This window comes from Amblyraja radiata, chromosome 25 (genome assembly GCF_010909765.2).
Source record: "Amblyraja radiata isolate CabotCenter1 chromosome 25, sAmbRad1.1.pri, whole genome shotgun sequence".
In the NCBI taxonomy this organism is placed as follows: domain Eukaryota; kingdom Metazoa; phylum Chordata; class Chondrichthyes; order Rajiformes; family Rajidae; genus Amblyraja; species Amblyraja radiata.
In genome coordinates this window covers 18,876,694-18,902,017 of record NC_045980.1, presented here as the reverse complement: position 1 = coordinate 18,902,017, position 25,324 = coordinate 18,876,694, and the positions used below count along the sequence as shown (strand labels likewise).

The 25,324-nt window shown below is 40.6% G+C and overlaps 1 protein-coding gene across 5 annotated transcripts in view; it reads left to right on the top strand.

Moving 5' to 3' along the window:
* Nucleotides 1-7: 7 nt before the first annotated feature.
* ap1b1 (adaptor related protein complex 1 subunit beta 1) overlaps nucleotides 8-25,324 on the top strand; it is a 58,110-nt gene continuing 32,793 nt past the window's right edge. For 2 of the 5 annotated variants that reach the window (XM_033043357.1, XM_033043356.1), the window contains exons 1-8: nucleotides 22-130; nucleotides 3,108-3,165; nucleotides 10,989-11,094; nucleotides 12,500-12,635; nucleotides 15,308-15,553; nucleotides 21,128-21,318; nucleotides 21,626-21,847; nucleotides 24,128-24,248. In XM_033043357.1, coding sequence (XP_032899248.1) covers nucleotides 3,129-3,165; nucleotides 10,989-11,094; nucleotides 12,500-12,635; nucleotides 15,308-15,553; nucleotides 21,128-21,318; nucleotides 21,626-21,847; nucleotides 24,128-24,248 — 1,059 coding nt within the window. In that variant the 5' untranslated portion in view covers nucleotides 22-130; nucleotides 3,108-3,128. Of the gene's footprint in view, nucleotides 131-3,082; nucleotides 3,166-10,988; nucleotides 11,095-12,499; nucleotides 12,636-15,307; nucleotides 15,554-21,127; nucleotides 21,319-21,625; nucleotides 21,848-24,127; nucleotides 24,249-25,324 lie in introns of all 5 variants that reach the window. The other 3 variants (XM_033043355.1, XM_033043353.1, XM_033043354.1) reach the window with 3 other exon arrangements.

Here is a 25,324-nt window from a genome sequence, read left to right as displayed (position 1 = left end):
AGCGGCGCGAACAGGAAGCTGCGCGGGCCCACTTCCGTAGGCGGCGAGGCGGACATCTTGAAGCTGCGGTGGGACGAGCGGCTCTGGCACGGCCTGCGACTGCTGCAATCCATAAGGCCGGCGGCCCGGGGTGAGTGCGCCTCCTCACCGGGCCGGAGCAGCGGCCTCGGCCGCTGTCAGAGCTGCACACCCGCCGTTGTGCCCTGCTCTCGCAGACGGCAGCGGCTGTCAGTTAGATGTGGGCCCGCGGGGCAGCCCGGGGTGCAGAGTGAGAGGGATTAGGAGGGGAGGGGGGGAGGAGAAGGTATTGGGAATGAGATGGGGAAGGGGATGGGAATGAGTGGTGGGGGGGAGAGAGAGATGAGGGAAAGCAGAGTAGAAGGGGAATGGAGATATGTGGGAGGAAGAGAAAGCGGTCAGGAGATCCGGGGAATAGAGGAGGGGTAGCTAGGGTAGGAGGAGGAATGGGTGGGGGGAGATAACGGGGAGAAGGAGGTTGGGGTGTGGATGAGGGAGAGCAGGGGGGAGTGAGGGGAGGGTGAGGAGGGCAAATGAGGGTTAGGGGGTGAGGAGGAGTGAGATGAGAGAAGAGGATCAGGAGAATGAGACAGGGGTGTATGAGAATGAGATTCGAGCCTTAGGGTGAGGGGGAGTCTTGTCGGGGGATGTGAGGGAGAGTGATACCCGAGGATATGGGTGGGGAGGTTGAGGGGAGGGAAGCAGAAGGTACTGGTAAAGGATGGGAGAGGTGATGGGATGTGTGTGGTGATGGAGGTTAATTGGAGCGTCTGGATGCTCTGACGACGGGGGAGAGGAGTATTTGAGAGTGCTGTCAGAAGTGGGGGTGGTCAAGGCATTTGACACAGCTCTGCTGTCATTGTCAAGAAAGGTTCTGTAGTTTTGTTAAGAATAGCTTTGCTGTTACTCAGGGAAGACTGCTTAGTTCACAGCGTATTTAAGTATATGCTGCTTGTTCTTTCATTCAAAATATATGAGGCACTCTGCTCCCATTTTAAAGGTGCATTAAAGTCCCTCTACTTGATAGCCATAACATCTCGAAATAAAACCTGCTGTTACATTAACTATATAGACATGTCTCAGCTTCTCATTGAAAGAGTGGTTGTGAATTGCTGCCTTGTCGGCAAAGTGCATAGAAAGTTCATAGCTCATTGATTCGTGGGGGTTGGCTTGTGGGATAAATGTTGATAGTCAGCGATTAATTGGCTCTTTAACACCTCAATTCAACCAATTCAGGCACAGATATATGTACACATGTGTGTGCACAAGCTCTATTTCTCCTGTCTGAGTAGTCACACAAAATATATAGTCCACTGACCCTGCATTAGTATCAGATATTTGATTCAATTGGTGTTCATAGTGTTACTCCATTTTCAACCTTTTTTCTTGGCAACGCCGTTTGCTTCGCTTTCAGAAAACCTCTAAATCTTTGTACTTTTTTTAAAACGACCATAAATTTAAATGGCTGTCGAGCACGCTAAGATGAGCGATTATTTGATTATGATGATGATGATTGAAAAGTACAAAAAAATTGTAGATGGCGAAAGAAGTTTCATACAATGATTTAATCAGCTACTCATTGAAAGCACTGGGAAAGGCATGTTGGCTACATACAGGATGAATTCTATATGAGTACAACATTCGTTGCATAGAAGGAGCTCATTTCGCCTGAGTGCATTTATATTGTGAATGTTGCTTCTGACCCTTTTCGTAACTTCATCTCACTCCTTGAAAATAAACTATTCTTTTCACCCTTATGCAGTGATCTGCAATTCTATTTACACTTCAGCTTCTCAGCTGTATTAAACTATCATTCCTGAAATTTTGTTTGAATATATTATTGACTGCCAGGATTTTGAGCTTTTTCTTGAGTGCAAACATAAAATTAGTTTTATGTTTATTTATTGTCACGTGTACAGAGATGTAGTGAAATGATTGTTCTGTTTACTATCCAGTCAAATTATACAAACATAGTACAATAGATCCTCTTCTGAAACAGCATGCAGTCGCCACGTACTGACACCATCTTGCAACTTCCAAGTCACTGAAATGTCCGATCCTGACCTAATTTCTTATCTTCCCATTTTATGCCCTGGTGTCCTGGCAGCACTGAATTGTTGAAGTAAAGGTTGGCCTGGCCCACTGCAATGCTTCAATCTTTGTCATTAAATTATTCCATAATTTTGCGAAGATTTTAATTTCTCAGTTCAGAAGTCTTTAATTATAGTTGTCTTGAATCCGTTTATGCTGATATCTTCAGGTCTGCAGCACATTCCCTTTGGGGTAATCCCTTATCTATTATCTAAATCTACATGCATTTGTTTTCTAACTGACATTTTATCCAGTTGTAATTGTTGCCCCGATACAAGTATCTCACTTTTCATCCTTCCTCTTCTAAATATAGATGTTTTAATTAAAAGCCTTTTTATCCACTGATGTCTCATTACTTTTTGCAAGTCATTGTTTGCAATTCCTTTGGATATTTTGGACATTGGTCTGTGAACAAGTTTATTTTTGATTAAATTATTCCTTTCAATAAATTAATTTATGTTGACATGCTATGAACTTGTATTCTCTGGCTACCATTTTATTTAACTTTAAGATATCTGCTATTTTTACTCAATTTCTCTGCTCTTTCATTTGAAATTCTAGCCACAGCCTTATCCATTTTATCTCTAGTAATATGGTCCGATTCCATCCCAATGATGCAGATTGTTTATGTTCTAGTCTGGTGGTATTCTGAATGTTCGTTCTGTTAAAGTCATTTCTTAATACTGAATTCCTAATCCTTGATTCTCCCTAACCTTCTCCCTCCATTTGATCATGAAAAACACATCAACTAGATTTTTCCCCTTTCACTTGTATTACATTGAAAATATTTCTGCTTTATAAATATTGATGTATACATAATAAAACTAAATTGTTTATTATTAAAGAAATCCTTTAATTTAAAAAAGAGCTGGCAAGTTGCAGAATGAGTTTCACAATGGGTCATGCAGTTCAAAACTGTTTAATCAGTAACCTTGTTTTCCTGTTTGGAATGCTCATTTTGTTGGTTCGGCAGAAAAAAAATAACGTTTCTCTTTCAGGAAACCTGTTCCAGGATCACCATGACGGATTCTAAATATTTTACGACTACTAAGAAAGGTAACGGCTTTTCTATGTTTTTAGATTTTAACAACTGTAAAATACACAAAGAATTATGAGTAAACTAACAAAACCTTTCAAGTTATTTACTGTGGTTGTTGCAAAAACAAATCTGCCTTGAAAACTAATCATTCTATTATAGTTCTGTATGGTGCTGTTATTTATGGCCTCTGAATATTCAGATTACAATTTCTCTTGTGTCCCAATGCTCACTTGTACTTTATTTTGCAATGCTTCTCTCACTTACTGGCACTTTCTTTCTTGGAATGGGGTGATAAAAGTACATGCCAATTTTATGACTTTCCTCTCAGTTTCTGACACGTTGAGATTCCTGCTGCTGGATATCCAGGTTCACTAGTAGATTGCAGCCCAGTAAGTCTGTTCTGCTGTTGATTTAGATTACGGATGATCTCAAATATAATATAAATATAAAGAAAATATATTTTCTTGCTAGATCCCCCAACTCCCTTACTCAGCACAAATTCATATAACTCAATCTGAAAAAGTTTCCTTGAAAATGCCTCGAGTGAGATAGTTTAACATTTCCAGTGCATTTCATGTTTAGTGCTTTCTAATTTCACTTTGATATGACTGGGTTTAGGTTTTAATATTCTGTCTCCATATTCTGAACTTTAATCATCAGATGAAAACACTCTCTGCATACATTATATTAAATTTCATTTTCTATTTATTCACTTCAGTTATATTCCCTTTCAACTGTGAAAACCATCTTTCTGCCTGTTATCTGGGTATAAGGTGCATGTGAAGCTTGCTCAAACATTGGCTCAAAGGTAACTCAGTGACCTCTGATGTTTGTGAGTGCCAAGTCATTTTATCACATGCAGTTAGAGGAAATTAGTTGAATCTGGCATCATGTTCGGCATGGACCTCGTGGGCCGAAGGACCTGTTCCTGTGCTGTACTGTTCTGTTCTAAATACCTAAATCTCTAGTATTTGCTATGGGAAGATAAGCACCATGCTCAGAATGCAAACCATTGTGAGAATTATTGAGCCATTGTTACATTTAAAATATAATTACTGAGCTGTCATTGTGAACTCTATTTCTCCACCTATATTGTAACATCTTAGTCTGTGACAAGCGTTAGATTTAAAATCTTTGGAAGTAACTATGTACTTTTGTACTGAATGGTACAAATTATTGTATGGTAATGCAATAATTTCTTTGAGGCTGTGATAGCAAAATTAGGTTTTTACAAAGTGTTTTAGCAAAAATACAAAAAATAGATTTTCATAAAATGAGGAACACCTCTTGGTTTTATAAAATAATCCCAATATGCTGACAATGTCCTAGCCTTATGCCTCCTGGGGTTTTTGCAGACATTTTCAACCTCTCACTACTGAGGTCTGAGGTTCCCACCTGCTTTAAAAGGGCATCAATAATACCGGTGCCCAAGAAGAGCAAGGTGACGTACCTCAACAACTATCGACCAGTGGCACTAATGTCTGTGGTGATGAAGTGCTTTGAGACGTTGGTTATGGTGGATATCAACTCTTACCTCAACAAGAACCTCGACCCACTACAGTTTGCCTACCGTCACAGCAGGTCATTGGAGGATACAATCTCATTGGCTCTCCACTCTGCACTGGACCACTTGGACAATAAAAACACTTATGTCAGGCTGTTGTTTATAGACAACAGCTCGGCATTCAATACCATCATCCCCTCCAAGCTGGTTGCCAAGCTCACAGAACTGGGTCTCTGCGCATCCCTCTGCAATTGGATCCTCGACATCCTCATCCACAGACCACCGTCTTCGAATTGACAGAAATACTTCTTCCTCATTAACAATCAGTACGGGGGCACCTGAAGGCTGCGTGCTCAGCTCCCTGCTCTGCTCACTCTATACTCAGGACTGTGTAGCCCATCAAAGTGCGAATTCCATCTTCAAGTTCGCTGATTACACCACCATTGTTGGATGAATTACAGATGGTGATGAGTCCGAGTATTGAAGTGAGATCGACTGGTTGACCAAATGGTGACAGCACAACAACCTGGCTCTCAATATCAGTAAAACCAATGAACTGATGTGGACTTTGGAAGAAGAAGGATGAGAACCCACAATCCTGTTTATAGTGAGAGAGTCAGAAACTTCTAATTCCTGGGCGTGCATATTTCCGAAGATCTTTCCTGGACCCAGCACATTGACATAATTATAAATAAAGCACATCAACCCCTCTCCTTCTTGAGAAGATTAAGGAGATTCGGTATGTCAAAGAGAACTCTTGAACTTCTACAGGTGCACAGTAGAGAGAATATTGACTGGTTGCATCATGGCCTGGTTTGGCAACTTGAACGTCCAAGAGCGGAAAAGACTGCAGAAAGTTGTGAACACTGCCCAGTCCATCACCGGCTCTGACCTCCCCACCATCGAAGGGGTTTATCGGAGTCGCTGCCTCAAAAAGGCAGCCAGCTTCATCAGAGACCCACACCATCCTGGTCACACACTCATTTCACTACTGCCATCGGAAAGAAGGTACAGGAGCCTGAAAACTGTAACGTCCAGGTTCAGGAGCAGCTACTTCCCTACAGCCATCAGGCTTTTAAACATAACAACCTCAAATAGGCTCTGAACTACAATATGCTTTCATTCTACCAAGAAGTGTGTGCATTGATGTTGTAGTTTAACTATAATTTACACAGTTCTCACATGGCCTTAATGTTCTTGTATTATGTGCCTTGGCTCCAAAAGAAGCTATCAGGTAATAATCTTACACTTATTCTATTCACTCCATGAATCTTTGGACAAAACCAGGATTCTAAGAAATGCTACAATTTTTCTTCCCAAGATGCAACAATTTTCACCTTGAGTTGAATTTCATTTGGCCGTGGGTGATGTTCCCCAGACTATCAGCCAGTTTTATTTTTGCCATCCATTAATTATATCTCCTTATTTAAGACAGATTTGTTGATGTATGTGTGAGCAATAAATCCTGTTACACCTTTCTATAAACAGCCTTCCAATCCTTGCGTTAAACTTCATTGCACGAGTTGGAGAAGTGGGCGGCAAAAAACGTTATCTTCCAAAGCAAAGGCTGCAATGTTTAGCATGCAGGAACTGTGGTTTTAGGTGTAAACAGCCCAAATGGTCAATAAGAACCTGGACAAAAAAGCAAAACTATTGGAGGAACTCAGCGGTTGTGCAGCACCTGTGGGGTGAAAAGGAATTGTTGATGTTTCAGGTAGAGACCCTGCATCACAACTGACTTTTGCTAAAAATTCCAACATCTGCAGTCTTCTGTATTTCCAGACATTTGATAATCTTTCTTCTGAATGGATAATTGAGCCTATATTTATATAGTATTTTATCTTGAATGTTGTAATATATTGTCCAAGAATTTAATCCCAGTTGGTCCAAATTGAGGCAGAAGACTTCTGACACTTGCATCTGGAAAAGTAAGATCCCTCTAGTCCATCATACATTGTATTGCAAATCTGATTCACTGATGCCTTAAATTTAAAATTCCCCCTTTTAATATGACAACTGCTAAATTGTCATTAACTGGAGGAAATTATTTTAAAATGATTTTAGGTGATGTGTATCCAGTGGTAATTTCAAATCTTGTCACAATGCTTGGATTTTGTGAACACTAAATTATGAAATTCAATGTTAATTCATGTAACTTGCTTGCATTAAAAAACTTGTATTTGGATAGCGCCACAAAGTGCTTCACAGTCAGTTTGATAGTACTTTTTGAAATGTAGTCACAATTGGGATGGAGGAAATATGACAGACAACTTTTGCGCAATATAATCCCACAAACATCCAATATAATCCCACAAAATTAGTAGATAAAATGATTCTCTAAATTAATGGTTGAAGGATAAATACTTGTCAGGAAATAGTCATACAGCACAGAAACAGGCCCTTCGACCCAACCTGTCCACGCTAACCAAGATGCTTCATCTACTCTCGTCCCACCTGCTCAGGTTTGGCCCATATCTCTCTAAGCCTTTCCTAGTCATCTTTGCTAATTTCATGGGTCTTTTATATCTGAGGGCTTACATACTTACTACTGCTGAATTCTAACACCACTTTTGGTATTAGATACAGATGTCTTTAATCTCTCATCCTTTTTGGCTTGATATATTTCATGGATTGATGTGATATTTCTCTATATCCTTTTCGCCAACACTAATATTCTGGTGTCGATGCAGCAAATTTGAATATCTTTTCATTAACAGTATAAAGCGACGCTAGCAAGACTGTGTCAGAAAGAGAGTACATGGATTATCCTCGTGCAGTGAGCTGTTCGTGGTCTGCTCATGCTCTAGTCTTACATATTGTAGTGCAATCTTATTTTAGCTCTTGAATGGCCGATGGGTGCAGGGGTGATTTAGGGCCATCTGTTGACCTACATCTTCAGAGTCAGTGTGTCTGTTGTTTCCTTTCTCTTTGACTGGTCACAACTCTTGTTGTTTGCTGATGCTGTTCTTACAAGGGTGGACAAGCTATTGGTAATTGTTGACTTATGGATGGATTTATAATTCTGCAATTATCGTTCAGCACTAGCTGCAGTTTGCCTTTGTGTGGGCAAAGCTCTCCCGTTGCAGTGAAACTTACTCGCCACAGCCTTTACTTCTCATTGTCTCATTTTAAGCCTTGCAAGAGAATGTAGTCTGGATTTACTCTAGTCAAAATAGGAGTTTCCATGCTATGGCCTTGAGTCTTTCCAACTGCTGATACTATCACTTTTCACTACGCCCAGCAATATTGTTAGAAAGGATATAGCTAACATTTCCATAATGCTGCTGTGACAATACTGAATTTCAGTGTATGGTGACTGGAGATAAGATTACTCCTTGGTTGTGGCACATTTTACATTGTAAAGTGCTCCATCAACTACACTTGCTCAGATAATAAAGTGCCCAATTTGACATGTTTTGTCTTTTTTCCCCCCATAGAATCTGTTAACTCCATTTGTTGTCAAAAATTGGCTTCCCAAATTATGTTCATGAGTTCCGTTGTGATAATATATTTTAATGTATTTAAACTAATCTCCCCAAACCAGATGTGAGAAATATTCAGGAACATAGAAATGAAATGACTTTGTAAACTTGGCTTTTCATAATTATTTTTTTACAGTCAAGTCAAGTCACATTTATTTATATAGCACATTTAAAAAACAACTCTCGTTGGCCAAAGTGCTTTACATTTGTTATAAGAATAGCACAACAAAACAAGCTACATACATATATACATGTAGCTCTCAGAGGACGTCAGGAAAGGCTTGGGAGTATAGATAAGTCTTGACTTAAAAGAGTCGATGGAGGGGGCAGTTCTGATGGGAAAGGGGATGCTGTTCCACAGTCTAGGGGCTGCAACCGCAAAGGCGAGGTCGCCCCTGAGCTTATGCCTAGACCGTGGGATATTCAGCAAGCCCAAGTCGGCCGATCTGAGGGGCCTGGAGGTGGAGTGGTGGGTGAGAAGACTTTTTATGTAGGTGGGGGCAAGCCCATTGAGGTCTTTGTAGACATGGAGGAGAATCTTGAAGTTTATACGGAACCGCACAGGGAGCCAGTGTATTTAATACTTTAATTTTGCAAAGTCCAGTTTTGTGAATGTTTTATTTATCCATGGGTTAGGTTTGTCTATTTTAAGTTGGTTATGAACTTGAGCAACATCGATCATTTGTTTGTTTTATGGCCATGTTTGCATCCTATCTTCAGGCCTATGGTGTTATTCAAGTTCAAGGGCTTCAATGTAAAACAATAGATGTCATTTATTAATTTATACAATGCCAAAGGTATGCATTAGAATTATAATGAGTCTCATTGGTGAAAGATTGAGAGAAATCTTTAGGTATGATCTAGTCACAAACTTGTGCTGTGCTTTGATGAAATCTTGTGCCATAATATTAACCTTTTGTATTGTTTGGTCCTCTCAATCATTATATTTGCAATTAATCAGTTCTCTCCATGACCTTCAGACTTTAGAGATACAGCGCAGAAATAGACCCTTCGGCCCACCGAAGGGTCACCGAAGCTGCCGAACCAGCAATCACCCCATATCCTACACACTAGGGACAATTTACATTTTTTACCAAAGACAATTAACCTACAGACCTGTACATCTTTGGAGTGTGGGAGGAAACCTGAGACCCGGAGAAAACCCACTTGGTCACAGGGAGAACATACAAACACCGTACAGACAGCCTGGCCTTTGGGTGGTCCTTGTAAGGAGAAAAACATTTGGGTGGGAAGGCTGAAACAATTATTCCTGCAGACACAATTATGGCAAGAAAATCTTTCATTCAATATATTAATGTCCATTTCAATTGGATAGTTTAGCTTGACGTGGCTTTTATATTTGAACGTCATCAAAAAAATAAAAGTGTCTTTATTTATTTTCATAAATAATGTTGCAATTTCTTCCCTATAGTCAAAGTCTTAATTTGTTGCATTTCCTCAATACATCCTTGATTTGGTCATTCACGGGCTAAACCAAACCAAATCGTTCAGTGGTGAATCTTTAATTGTTTTCTCCATTTTGCTTCTTGTATAATTAATTTCCTTTTCCACAAGTGCCTATGTGGAGTTTATTCTGTTCCTCTGTTTTTATTTTTGAAAGACCAAGTTCTTTAAATTCAAAATGTTCTCTATATTTAGCCCTGGCAGTCAATTATGGTGCTGAATTTGTACCATGTAGAATACGTCCTTCGTGAAGCAGAAGGCACCTTCGCCATCTATGGACTATTAGATATTATGGTTTTACTAGGATAACTACTACTACTACTGCTGCAAAAACAATTGTCCAATTCCTGCAGGTTTGCGATTTCAGTGTGGAACTTCCCCTGTGCAGAAGCAAAACAGCCGCAAATTCTAGAAATCTGAAATGGAAAAGAAAATGCTGGGAATAATGTTTCAAACCGGCTGTTGACCTTTCATCAGAATACGTTACAATCGATCATGCTTTAGGCTTTAAGCAAGTACAGTGTACAGTAACTTGGTAGCGTTCTTACCTTTCCAATACTGCTGAAGGGTCCACAATTGAAACACTTAAATTTAGCTCAACACGCATTGCGTGATATGAGTATTTGTTTAAGTTATTCATCTCTGTCCATTGTATCAATTAAAGAAACCTTGATGCTGAAGTTGATGCCTGTTTCATTATGGCATTTTGATCTAAATATGATGCAGGCGAGCCCTGTGTTATGGCTGTATGTGTAATGGAAATTAGTTATTACAGAATTCAGGAATCTCTACCCAAAAATTTAAGATACAGAACAAAATTCACTGTGACAGATGATGTGGGTGTAAAAAGTAAATAAATTCAATATTTTATTTTTCCAACTCTCTTGACACGTGCGGAGATGACGCGGCTTTGCGGAGATGAAAAGTCATGATATGGACCGTTTTTTAAGAACGTAATCTCTCCCTGCACTTCCCCAACACTATCATGGGGACGTCTGCAACGGAAAATCTGTGTGAAATCAAAGATGGAATTTTTCATGGTGAATTGTAACAAACGCTTAGCAATTTTCTCAGAGAGACCATAAATATTTCCATTGGCTAACAGTAACACTCCAAATGGAAGTAAGCAAACATTCCAATGTGATGCAAATCATTCACCTCTGATGCCATGATGAATTTTTGTGAACTATTGCTTGGAATTATGAAGTATATCTTTTCTGAAAAATGGAAAGGCACCATTTCACTTTTCTCTTGGTAAATCTTCTGTTAAATCAAATAGAGAGAGTAAAGAGAGGGTTTTATTGTCATATATCCCAGATAGAACAATGAAATTCTTACTTGCAGCAGCACAACAGAATATGTAAATAAAGCCATGTTCCGTCATCTACAGGAGAAATATTTGAACTCAAGGCAGAACTCAACAGTGACAAGAAGGAGAAAAAGAAAGAAGCAGTGAAGAAGGTGATTGCATCAATGACTGTTGGGAAAGATGTCAGGTAAACACAATCTTATGATTTTTTTTAACAAATCAGCATTATACAACTGGGTGGGACAAAGTAGGTGTATATTGCAGTTGTGCAATGAAGGAAATATTTTTTTCATTGCCCTTAATATGTAAGCGAGAATGTTAACAGAATACATGTGCTTAATTTAACATCTCTTTGATTTGCAATAATTATAGTGTTATGATTTATGATTGTTTTTGAATATACATCCAAAGGCACTAGTTTTTGTAAGGAGTCGAGGCATAGCCAGCTGCCAATATTTTATTATTTTTGTTGGTGGAGCTAGTTCTTGTCCACCCACGTGACGTATCATTGCGCACCCACTGAACAGGACCTTAATATTCAGGGTAGACAAAATGCTGGAGTAACAGCGGGACAGGCAGCATCTCTGGAGAGAAGGAATGGGTGATGTTTCGGGTCGAGACCTTCTTCAGACTGATGTCAGGGGAGTGGTGGGACAGAGATAGAATGTAGTCAGAGATAGTAAGACTGGTGGGAGAACTGGGAAGGGGAGGGGATGGAGAGAGAGGGAAAGCAAGGGCTATTTGAAGTTAGAGAAGACAATGTTCATACCGCTGGGGTGTAAGTTACCCAAGCGAAATATGAGGTGCTGTTCCTCCAATTTGCGCTGGGCCTCACTCTGACAATGGAGGAGGCCAAGGACAGAGAGGTCAGATTGGGAATGGGAGGGGGAGTTAAAATACTGAGCAACCGGGATATCAGGTAGGTTAAGGCGGACTGAGCAGAGGTGTTCAGCAAAACGATCGCCGAGCCTGCGCTTGGTCTCGCCAATGTACAGAAGTTGACACCTGGAACAGCGGTTAGATGAGGCTGGAGGAGGTGCAAGTGAACTACTGCCTCACCTGAAAAGACTGTTGGGGTCCTTGGATGGAGTTGAGGGGGGAGGTAAAGGGACAGATGTTGCATCTCCTGCGGTTGCAGGGGAAAGTACCCGGGGAGGGGGTTGTTTAGGTGAGAAGGGACGAGTTGACCAAGGAGTTGCAGAGGGAACGGTCTCTGTGGAAAGCAGAAAGGGGTGGAGATGGGAAGATGTGGCCAGTAGTGGGATCCTGTTGGAGGTGGCGAAAGTGTTGGAGGATTATATGCTGTATGCGACGTCTTAATATTTAGGATCAGGGTGATTTGAGACAGATTTCTGACTTAGAACTGGAAATGTATGTCTTCACTTGCCAAATTCTGAACCATTAAGTACACTATGCTTTCCGATGTATAGATATTTCTCAGATAATTTCATGGTGGACAGTCTGAAAATGTATTCATATGGTTGTTGCTACGATGCAGGGATGTAGATTGTCCATTGTTTCAATTCTATAGTTCATTAGAGAGTTTTCCTTGTTGTTGGTTTTTACTTTGTATTTTATTTTGTTCAATTTAGTGCACTCTTTCCTGATGTTGTCAACTGCATGCAGACAGACAATTTGGAATTAAAGAAGTTGGTGTACCTCTATCTCATGAACTATGCAAAGAGCCAACCGGATATGGCAATAATGGCAGTCAACACTTTTGTTAAGGTATATATTGTTAAAACGTGTTACAGATTTTTTGATGCATGTATGAAAGTTTTTGGGTAAATATTCTGGTTAATGTTTGGAAATCCCAAATGTTAAAGGGCAATTTATTATTTTACCATCAAATTGGTCCTTTCATTTATCCACATTTTCCATCTACCATGTCCTAGTCCATTTGCTTAAGACGCCTGAAAACACTCCCACACAGCTTACACTGTCACACAACCTTAACAACAGTACTTTTCTCTTACGAACAGCAATGCACTTCAAAAGTAAATTCTCTTGTGTAAATTCTCATGCATAAAGTTTATTTCGGCAAGTGAAAAATGTGGTGCAGTTATTATTCAAGTATTTTCCCCCAAAACATGATGCCTATTGCAGCACAGGTCAAATTCATCCCAGGCTGGCTGGTATGGAAGTGGAAGGTGCATTGTTGTGTGTGAATGTGTGTGAATGTGTGTGAGTGATTGGTGGTGGTCGGAGGGGCCATAGGCGCAGATTGGCAGCCACGCTTCCGTCAGTCTGCCCCAGGGCAGCTGTGGCTACAGAAGTGGCTTACCACCACCGAGTGTGACTGAGGAGTGAATGAATAATGCAATGTAAAGCGCCTTGAGTATTAGAAAGGCGCTATATAAATCCCATCCATTATTATTATTATTATTGTTCAGTCAGATGAGGGCAAGTAGCCATCCTTTGGCGTTTATCTTTGTGTCCATAAGGAAGTTCTTGTGTGTAGTGATTGTTCCACTGTCATTGCTACCAACTGAGGGTCTGTAGCTGCTCAGGATTCTCTTTGGGGTCCTGGGCAAAAATGGAAACTTTCCTATTGGCATCTTGTGCCTTCTTCAGAGTAATTCTCCCCAGGCTGGTTGGAGATGGTGCAGAAAGTCTTCTCTGACTCTGTGTAAGTGATTTGCAAACTTGTGGGGATTAGGAGAGACGTGGGGCCAAAGTGAGTTAGTTGCTGGGAACAGGATCAAGTAAACTGAGCTGTCAGGAAAGCAGCTGGGAAGGTAATTAAACCAAGATACTGTACTTTACATGAATCCAGTGGAGAATGAAGAAGCACTGTGTGTGGAGGGGGTGGGGACACGAGGGAAGTAGGCAGCGTGCAGGATTCGTTTAAATGAAATAATTCTTCATAAATCGTAATGAGGAGGAAGCATTCATGGAGAATGGTAAATCAGAAATGTGAGAAATACTTACGGTCAGGCTTAAAGAAAATTTAAAAAGTTAATGTTTTAGATATAATTTTATCCAGGTTTCCACTTCTGTATTTTTCTCTTTGCTCTACCTGTTATATTTATGTATAGTATTATTTGATTTAATTTGTAAGCATGCAAACAAAAGGTATGCACTGTGTCTCAGTACGTGACAATAAAATATCAATACCAGTACAATGCTAGGTTCTAGCCCTTGCACCATGTGTACGCTCTCAACCTAGGTAGTGAGACAGCCTTGTGTTTACAGAGTTTATTTAAGTTGTTGACCAGTGAGAAAAACATTTTGAAGCAGCAAAATATAGAGCCTATACTGATGCTACTATGCACTTGTCTGGAAACTACAGAAAAAATCTTTGTGAAGCAAATGTTGAGTTAAATATTAGATGAAAGTAGATTTCAATTAGCTCTGTTAGTGTTTTCACATGACTGTGCATTAATTTTGTATGCTAATGTGTCCTAGAGATCTATATTTTCTAAGTATTCTACAGTTACTAGGTACTTTGTTTATATAAAACAAGTATTTAAATGTGGAAACCATGATGGTGCATAATCAGTTTCTTCATTGATTTTGATCTTTGGGCACTTCTTTACTTTTGTTACTTTGGGTCCATTTTTCCTGCTGCCTGTGGCATTTAAAAGTGACCCTTTGAAAGACTGGATTTATTTTTAAACTGCTGCCCTTCAGCTCTTTTCACTGAGATGTTATTTTTACAGAGTCATCATAAATTTAGCACATAGAACATTTGGTTCTTTCAATGGCATAATGGTATAATAAGTTGTTTTATTATTTTGTTCCTGTCCTTCTGAAAGCAATGGGTACTATTTTGCACTTTTTCCTTCTACTTGCCAGTGGTCATTCATATCTAAGGGTTGTTTTTGATCCAAATGTTCTTCTTGCCCAAATATGCAAATTTCAGAAGTGTTTGTGAAACTCAACTAGCAGTGTGGACCCTGTTTAAATTCAGATTAGAAGATAAATATTTCCAATCTGATCAAAACACAAGATCCTTGGGAAACTCAATGGGTCAGGCAGCATCTGTGTAGGGAATTATCCGAGACTGTTTTGGTAGGAACCCTTCAGATGTTTGGAACATCATGGATCTTTCGAGCTTTACGCTATAATGGGAGTTAAATAAATGTGCAAAGAAAGGAAAATGCTGGAGGATCTCAATGGATCCAGTAACATCTACAGAGGGAATGGGCAGACAATATTTTGGTTTAGGATGTTGATCCGCTGAATTCTTCCAGCATTTTTTTTTTTTTTGGCACAAGATTTAGGCATTTGCAGTTTCTTCTCTACAGTTTAATTTTTTTTTAATTCAAAATTGTGGTTTGCCAATGTTTCATTCTATTCCTGGTCACCTTGTGTGAAAACCTGATTTACAGTGTGTTGAACAGTTACTTTCCTTTCTAAAAAGATAATAAAGATTGTGTTGTTTGGTCATTTTTCAGGACTGTGAAGATCCCAATCCCCTCATCAGAGCGCTGGCAGTGAGAACAATGGGCTGTATCCGTGTTGATAAAATCACAGAGTATTTGTGTGAGCCTCTGCGGAAATGTCTAAAGGACGAAGACCCCTATGTACGAAAGACTGCTGCTGTCTGTGTAGCCAAACTACACGATATCAATGCACAATTGGTAGAAGATCAGGGATTTCTGGACACTCTGAAGGATCTGATATCTGACTCCAATCCAATGGTAAATAAAATGTTAATATTGCGCCTAACCTTTGTTATTATTGTGAAGATACCAAAAGTCAAAAGTGTTTAATTTTTCTGAGTACCAGCATCAGAACATTGAAATTCTTCTTTTCTGCAGCTTTACAAGCCCATTAATGCAATAACACACAAATGTATAATAATCAATAATACAATAAGTTAATAACAAGTAATACTTGGTGGGACGGTGGAGCAGTAGTAGAGTTGCTGCCTTACAGCACCAGAGATCCGGATTCGATCCTGACCATGGGTGCTGTCTGTGCGGAGTTTGTACATTCTCTCCATGTCTTGCTAGGGTTTTCGCCGAGTGCTCCGGTTTCCTCTCACTCTCCAAAGATGCGCAGGTTTGTAGGTTAATTAGCTGCGGTAAAAAATCTAAATTGTTCCTAGTATGTGTAGGATAATGCTAGTGTACGGGGATTGCTGGTTGACGGGGACTTGGTGGGCCGTAGGGCCGATTTCCATGCTGTATCTCTAAACTAAATTAAACTCGATAATCAGACCATTACAATGCAAAACTGAAGTCCGTTGTACAACCAAAACAATGTCCATGGTCGGCCATAGTTGCTGAGGTAGTGTTGTGGTTAGTGTTGTGTAGTGTTCAAGAGTCTGTTGATTGCTGGGAAGAAGTTCTTGAACCTGGAGGTCACAGTTTGAGGGTTTCATACCAACTTACCCGTGGTAGTAGCGAGATGAGACCGTGGCCAGGGTGGTGCGTGTCTTTGATATTGCCTGCCTTTTTGAGGCAGCAATGTCTATACATCCCTAATCTAGCGGGTAAGTCAGAGTCCACCACCTTCTGCAGTTTCCTTCATTCCTGGGCATTTGAGTTATTTAACCAGGCCGAGATGCAATCCGTCAATATGTTCCCTAATATACACCTGTAGAAGTTCAGTTACATATTTGGGTACATTAATTATTGTAAAGCTCAAAAGCATAATTACAATGTAACATGGCCATTAGCTGAACCTTCATCTCAATTTATGTGTACCAATTTTTATTTGTTAAACAAAATATTTGCTGCCTGCTGAAGTGGAGAATGTTAAGTTGGAAATTCGGGTGAGCCAACTTCTGCACCTCCCTGGCCAATTCATGTTTTGGAGTTTCTCTTCCAAAATGGTTCAATGGTGCTTTTATTGTCGCGTGTGCAAAATGCAAATGCACAGTGAAATTATTTTCTTACTAACAGTCCAGTAAAGTATGCCATACCTAAGCACATCCCTGGTTAGCAAATTGTACAAAAATAGTCTACTGATCCTGCATGCAAGAAAGGTCATGATTTGGCGACAATTTCAGAGTCCAGTCTACGCTCTAGTTGTTATGAGGATTGCCTGTCCCAGACTGCTAAGGGCCTCCAGCCATCGCCTTTCTTTGGACATATGGATTGACAAACAAACGGCATCCTTCTCGCCCGTCCACCTTTGTTAACTGGGGGCGCCTCCCACAGCTGGCCTTGAAAGCGCGGTAAGGCAGACCCCTGTTCCTTCTCTCCTATCGGCTTTGCTCCTTGCCAGTCATCACCAGCTCATAAAGTAATAAGGTATAGGAGTAGAATTAGGCCATTCGGCCAATCAGGTCTACTCCGCCATTCAATCATGGCTGATCTATCCCTCCTAACCCCATTCTCCTGCCTTCTCCCTATAACCTTTGACACCTGTACTAATCAAGAATCTATCTCTGCCTTAAATATATACACTGACGGCCTCCATAGATTCCACAGATTCATCACCCTCTGACCTCCATAGATTCCACAGATTCACCACCCTCTGACTAAAAAATAATACTCCTCATCTGTTCCTAAATGAACGTCCTTTAATTGTGAGGCTATGACCTAGAGTCTCCCATCCTCTCCACATGCACTCTATCCAAGCCTTTCGCTATTCTGTATGAATCTGTATGCTCCATCCTCTGCTCTGTGCTGGATGAGCAGTGGCTGGCTCGGAGGGTTCCCATTCCAGGCCGTGGTCCGCTGGATCTTGCATCCGGTTGTGGAGGACTGACATGGCGACTATCCCTTTAGGCCGCGGCGCTCTGGGACCTTAAATGTTGAAAACAGTATTGTCGTGCTGTTAAATAATCTGTACTTTTGTCAAAATTTGATACCAGAGATTCAGTATGCAAACCTTTGTTGGGGTAACAACAAATTTTTTATAATAACTTTCTGGATGAAATAGCTTTCCTAGTGCATGGAATTTCAGATCACTGCCCAGGATTATGGACACAAATAGAATTGTTTGCGTAAGTGTGAGTTTACTTAAGTCACCCATTGCGTAGATTGGGGAGTGTTTGTATTGTAAGTTTACTTCCCTAAAGTAAACGATGGTCTATTTGGATTTTTATGTCTGACAATTTCACTGCGAAATACTGGTTACTTTCTGTGACCAGTTAATAACTCACAATGGCACATGTGATTATGCTACTTGATTCTTTCAAAATCTTTCAGGTAGTGGTTAATAATTTGATCCATTATTAAGATAGCATATAAACACGTTTAATCCATTACAACAAATATGAATTCTAATTCATTTAAATTATTACAGATTCCCTGAATTGCTTGCATTTTTCAAACAATAGGTTGGTATCAATTATGTGAGATTGAGTGGCAATTTCAAAAAGTGCATGCTTTGGGTAATGGGTTTGCGCTGGTATGGGTGTTGTGAGCCGAAGGGACTGGTTTCCAGAGGGCTAGTATGGACATTGTGGGCCAAATTGATTTTTGGGCGGGCACCTCAGTCACTCAGGCCTGGTGGGCTGGCAGCTCAGTCGCGCTGGGCTGGTGGGCTGGCAGCTCAGTCACTCAGGGCTGGTGGGCTGGCAGATAAGTCACTCGGCTACCTCAGCGGAGGAGGACTGTGAGTAAGATGGCGATATATGGTAGCGTTTTTTCTAAAATCAATTTAAAGCGCAGACAGGAAGTGGTCAAGATGAGACTTTTAGTTATATAGATAGATGTTATTTATGTTTGACCCACATAGAAGTATATCCCGGCCAAAATGTTTATGGTAATAAACACCATCAAGTATTTTAGTTAGGTTCTTTATAACCTTCTGGGTTGAAACATGATTACATTTGTGAAATCTGCCTTCAGTTTGGTCAAAAAAGGCATAGGATAAGTCCAATTTGAACTTTTCCTTACAAAGATCAAGAAAAATATCACATCGTTTACTGAAGTATTTTATATCCTTTGGGCTCAGCAAAAAAAATTGCATTGCAAGGTTAGCATTGGATGGACACCTGCGACCTGCTTGAAACCCATAGCTCTGCTAACCTTGAGCAGCTCTTAGATTCCAAATGAGCTGACTGCTTGCAACTGCAGCCACCTTATGAGACAGACAGGTCTGCCAGTAGCGATGAGGTCTCAGCTGCTGGTTACTAGGACCCAGCTCTGCACCTTCTTAGTATTTATACTCTAAAGCTCCTTTCAACTGCTTTTAAATGTCTCTGGTCATCAGCAACTCATTCAAACAGATTTAAAATAGGATTGTTTAAAATCAAATTTAACGTGTAAATTAATTAAAAGCAATAAACAAACCACTTGCCTTCAGGTCAGATCAGTGACTTAATTCAAATGGATGGAGCCACATTAAAAACACCAACCACTGCTGGCATAAAGGTTAGGGACCAGCTAAAGAGTGAACATATTCCCTCAGCCCAGCGCAAGAGCTTTGGCACTGGACTCGGTGCCAAGCCCAGCAGCAAAGCAGAAGGTCAAATATACATGGGTACACAAAATTGCTGGGGAAACTCAGCGGGTGCAGCAGCATCTATGGAGCGAAGGAAATAGGCGACGTTTCGGGCCGAAACCCTTCTTCAGACTGATGGGGGGTGGGGGGGGGGAAAGAAAGAAGGAAAAGGGGAGGAGGAGGAGGAGCCCGAGGGCGGGCGGATGGGAGGGTGGGAGGAGACAGCTAGAGGGTTAAGGAAGGGGAGGAGACAGCAAGGGCTAGCCAAATTGGGAGAATTCAATGTTAATGCCATAAGGACGCAAGGTTGGTCAAGGTCAAATATACATGTCTGAGTTCCATGCTTCTGCATTGCACAGGACTGTTGATCCGTGCAATGCTGGTAGCCTGTGGTTCTCTCCACCAACCTTAGAGAAACGCAATCCGAACGATTACCGTCAATAATTTAAGATTGCAGCCGGTGTTATCTTGCTGTTGTTGCTACTGACTCTGGCTCTCATATTTACACATCCACTGAGCCTATGTTGTTCTTGACCTATCACTATTCCTTTTTGACTTGTACCACCTAGTATAACTGATAACACGGTTATTTGATATCTAGTGTAAATGATAATTTATTATATTATTGGTTGTTGTATATTTGTGTGTTATTGTGGTAATGTGCCTATAAAGCTGCAGAAAGTAAGAATATCATTGTTCCAGTCCCGGTGAATACGACAATTAAACTTCCTTGACTTAACTCTCTTGACCATTATCCCTTTTGTCAATCTATCTACCCCATAATGGACTTTTTCTTCCCTTCTGCTTTCCTTGTCTCAATACAACATTTATTGCACATTTTTCTAGTTCTAACAGGGTATTTAACTATTCCACATATGTACCTGAATGATTGAATGTTCCTACTGTGTTCTGTTTTTGAATTTTTAATTATTACTTTGAGCCCTTGTATTGATCACAATAAATGATAGGCTGAATTTAAATGCTGAACCCAAAACATGTCTGGAGCAACTTTATAAAGTCATGTCATTTGAATATGTTAGAGTTGTACACCGAAGATAGACACAAAAAGCTGGGGTAACTCAGCGGGGCAGGCATCATCTCTGGAGAGAAGGAATGGGTGATGTTTCAGGTCGAGACTATTCTTCAGACAGAAACAGAACCTTCAGCCCAACACATCCTTGCAGACTATTTTGTCACTCTACTAATCACAGTTATCAATTTTCAGTCTATATGTCTTGCCTACTTGTGTGCTTGTCTAAATGTCTCGGAAACATTGTGATTGTTTCTAGATATCAACCACTCTGTGTAAAAAAAAACAAAAAAACCTTGCATACAAATCCTCTTTAAAAGTCCTTCTCCTCACCTTCAATCCTTTTGTTTTTGATAATCCTACCATGGGGAAAAAAGATTCTGACTATGTACCCTATGTATGCCTTGGATGATTTTCTATGCATCTATCAGGTCACCCCTTAGCTTCCTTCATTTGAGGGGAACAAACAAGCCTATCTAAATGTCGCAACAAGGTACTGAAGGTGCTGGTTTATTAAAATAGACAATGCTCAGCAGGTTAGGCATCATCCTTGGACAATATGGATAAGTGAAGTTTCAGGTTGGAATCCTCCTTCAGGCCTGTCTTTGTTTGTAAACCGCCATCTGCAGTTCCTTGTGTCTATAGAAGAAGGGTCCTGACCCAAAACATTGCCTATCCATGTTCTCTAGTAATGCAGCCTGACCCACTGAGTTACTCCAGCACTTTGTGCCTTTTTTTGCAAGCCTGTCCGAGCTCCCTTTAACTAGAGTCCGGCAATCCAGACCATATGTTGATGAATCTCCTTTTCTCGTTCAGCTAACTTTACCCTAACTCTTTACAGGTCGTTGCAAATGCAGTGGCAGCGTTGTCAGAGATCGCAGAATCGCATCCCAACAGCAACTTGTTGGACCTCAACTTTCAGACTATCAACAAGCTATTAACAGCCTTAAATGAATGCACTGAATGGGGCCAGATATTTATCCTCGATTGTTTAGCCAATTATAGCCCGAAAGATGACAGAGAGGCTCAAAGGTAAAACTGCCAGGAGTGACATTTTTATCTACCTTGGAATAACATTTCAAGTGCTAGTTTTTAATGTTACAAACGATGTCCAGCTTTTAATTGCTTTGTAATTTTTACTTTTAAAAGACTAATTCAAGATATTTAACTTTGCGTTTATAGAATTTGCAACAATAATCCTTTATTGGAAATAATAATTAATTGTTATTTTTAACTTTGAAGTAAAGTTAAAAACTTTTATTCCCTTGTTTCAAAATAATGCAGGATATGCAAAATGTATAAGTACTGAGGGCCTTAATAGATATTTCTTGCCCAATAGCATCTGTGAACGTGTAACGCCGCGTTTGTCTCACGCCAACTCTGCTGTCGTCCTGTCCGCTGTAAAAGTTCTGATGAAATTCATGGAAATGTTATCGAAGGACTTGGATTACTATGGCACTTTGCTGAAGAAACTGGCTCCCCCTCTCGTGACACTGCTGTCTGCAGAGCCAGAGCTCCAATATGTGGCTCTCCGCAACATCAACCTCATTGTACAGAAAAGGTATATAAAAGTGCATGCAGTTTTGGTAGGAAAACAATATTTGCAAAATTGTATAAAAGCTACCAACATTTATGACTGTCTGGTGAAATAACTCGGCATATTGGCTGCAATAATTATTTCTTCACCTTGTGGCCTAGAACTAGCAAACTGAATTCTTTATATGAGAGCTACAACCATGCATCTCTAGTAATGGCAAAAGCACTACAGGTGGTATAGAGCCATACAATTATTTGCCAATCTGCCCGCCATTTCAGTAATGTATTTGAGCACCGATGGGACTCAATGGGCGGCGCAGAGGAGCTGCTGCCTCCCGGCGCCAGACTCTTAGGTTCGATACTGACGAAGGGTGCTTTCTGTGCGGAGTTTGTATGTTCACCCTGTGACCACTCTGGTTTTCTCTGGGTGATCTGGTTTCCTCCCACATTCCACAGACAAGCAGGATGCCAAAATATAGATAATATAGAACTGGTGTACGGGTGATCGATGGTCAGCATGGACTCAATTGGCCGAAGAGCCTGTCTCCACACTGTATCTCTAAATATAAACATTTTATTAAATACCTTTCCCATTTCCTTCCTCCTCAAAGTTTAACGTGAGAAATTAATTGGCAGATTTGTCACTCAACCCGAGTCTGTTCAATTAATCATAATCAAAATCCTGCTTTATTAGCCAAGTATGTTTTGCAACATACGAGGAATTTGATTTGCCATGCAGTCATACCACTAAAAAGCAACAAAACATACCAAATACATTTAAACATAAACATCCACCACAGTGACTCCACAACATTCCTCACTGTGATGGAAGACGAAAAAAAAGTTCAATCTCTTCCCTTCTTTGTTCTCCCGCGGTCTGGAGCCTCGAGCCTTCCGTTGACAGGGCGATCTTGGCTCCCGTAGCCGGTGGTCAGGCTCTCCGTGTCGGGGCGATCAAGCTCCCGCATCGGGGGATCTCAGCCCCCTGCACCGGGCGATTGGACCCCGGGTGCCAGGGCTTGTCGAACCTCCTGTGACTTTGGAGCTTCCCGATATCAGCCTCTACCCGAGACTGCAAGCTCCTCGATGTTGAAATCCGCAGGCAGTTGGAGCGTTGATCCCAGGCAAGGGATCGCAGGCTCTGACGGCAAGCCCACGGTCTCGCGGTGGGGCTCAAAGTCAGTCTCGAGCAAGGCCTCCAGCTCCATGATGTTAGGCTGCAGAGTGACTGGAGATACGATCCGGAAAACAATTGCATCTCTGGCAAGGTAAGAGATTGAGAAAAAAGTTTTCCCTGACACCCCCAACCCCCAACAGAAAGCAAATCAAAGAGAACATTAACACGTACTTTTTAACACATAACAAAAAAGACGAAAAGACAGACAGACCGTAGGCGAGGCTGCCATCGCTGACAGCGCCACCCGGTACCTGAATATTTCCGCCTCGTACCTCCTTCAACTTCATTTACCCATGCTGCCCATGAGCAGTACCGCAGCAATATTTTATTTTTCTTCTCGGCTACTGTTTTCCTCAAACCGCCTTTATCTTTCCAAAATACTGAAGTGCTTCCTCTTAGTGAATGTAGAATACATTGTTGCTCCCCATCTTTACCGCAGTTCCATATTTAAGTTTCTCAATCTAACTGATACGCACATAGCTGAATCTAAATATGTGGCGTAGCTGATAGAACTGCTGCCTCACAACACCAGACCAAGTTTCAATCCTGACCTCGGGTGCAGTTTGTGGAATTTGCACGTTGGCTGGGTTTCTTCCAGGTGCAACTGTGGGCTAATTGGCCTCTGAGAATTGTCTCTAGTATGTAGGGTGAATGGGTGATTGATGGGCAGCGTGGACTTGGTGTGAAAGAGCAAGTTAGTTTGCAGGTAATCAGTCTGAAGAAGGGTCCCAAGCCAAAACGTTGCCTGGCTTTTCCCTCCCCAGATGTTGCATGACCCACTTGAGTTCCTCCATCACTTTGAATTCTGTTAGAGTTTGTTTTAATTGCAGAGAGAAAGCTTAGATGTGACAAAGGGAATATCTAACTGATGGGGGGATTACCAGGAGAAAGGCTGTAGATGAAATTGTCCAGTTGATATGTTAATGAGGACAGTTGGAAGGACCATGAACTAAGGAAAATAAAAGATGTGAAATTGGGGCAGCTGGAGAGGTAGAGAATCTACCTCTGGGTTGAGACCAAAGCGTCTGACGTGAATTATTGATGGGTATTTAAAAAACTGGGGGAAAGAGCTAAAATAGAATATTTATTTTGCTTTTATATTATGGGTTTTTCTCTCTTCCATTTTAGGCCTGAGATTCTCAAGCATGAAATGAAGGTTTTCTTTGTGAAATACAATGATCCTATTTATGTGAAACTGGAAAAACTGGACATTATGATTCGATTGGCTTCTCAAGCCAACATTGCACAGGTGGGAGAAGAAATGGCCCAAGTAGAGATTTGAACTTTTTTAATGCACCTTAAGTATTTGTTTGACATTTTAATCTGTAGGCAATCAGCAACTCAAATGCTACATTTTCAAATTATATGACTTTATAGAATCTACATATACACTTGTTAGAATGCATGTAAACTAAAGGCATAAGCTTGCTGATCTTTGCCGATCTGTACACTAATTTGATTCAAGAATAGCATGTATCAAATACTGAATATAGATCCATTAATTGTTGATTTAATTAATGTTAAGCTGCTTTTCGCTGTCATTTCCCCGCACTGAACAGTTACCACCCCAAAAACAGCATCCTATCCAATTGTATTGATTGCAGCTTAGTTTTTCTGTGTACATCATTTATTGGTCACGTGTCATTTGTTCAGTGAGGCGAGCTGGCAACAAGTAGTTTGATAGTTCTCCAATTACATATGGACATTCTCAGCTGTACTGCAGTAGTCTGTACAAAACAGTAGGCATCACTCTATGCCCAAAGATCACCTAAAGCCAGTAGAGTATGTCAGGATAAATTTATTGGGCACATTAGTTACTTCAATGCCATTTTCCAATACTTGACATGGACTTGGAGAAAGATTGAATTAAGGAAATATGATTGAATAGGAATATTGAACATTTTGTTTGATTGGCTAATTCACAATTTCTATTTTATTATTGTAACAATTGTATACTGTTTGGCTTGGGTTTTTTTTCACCCAATATAAATTTACAGCTGTGGAAATTCATTCAGAGTATTTGTGCATAATGTAACTGGGAATGTAGGGAACTCGAAGGTAGACAAAAATGCTGGAGAAAATCAGCGAGTGCAGCAGCATCTATGGAGCGAAGGAAATAGGCATCTTTTTCGGCCCGAAACGTTGCCTATTTCCTTCGCTCCATAGATGCTGCTGCACCCTCTGAGTTTCTCCAGCATTTTTGTCTACCTTCGATTTTCCAGCATCTGCAGTAACTTCTTAAACACAATGTAGGGAACTCGATTGTGGCATTAATTTGAAAACTGCAGCCGAGACCTGACACCTTTAACCTTAGATCCTACAATA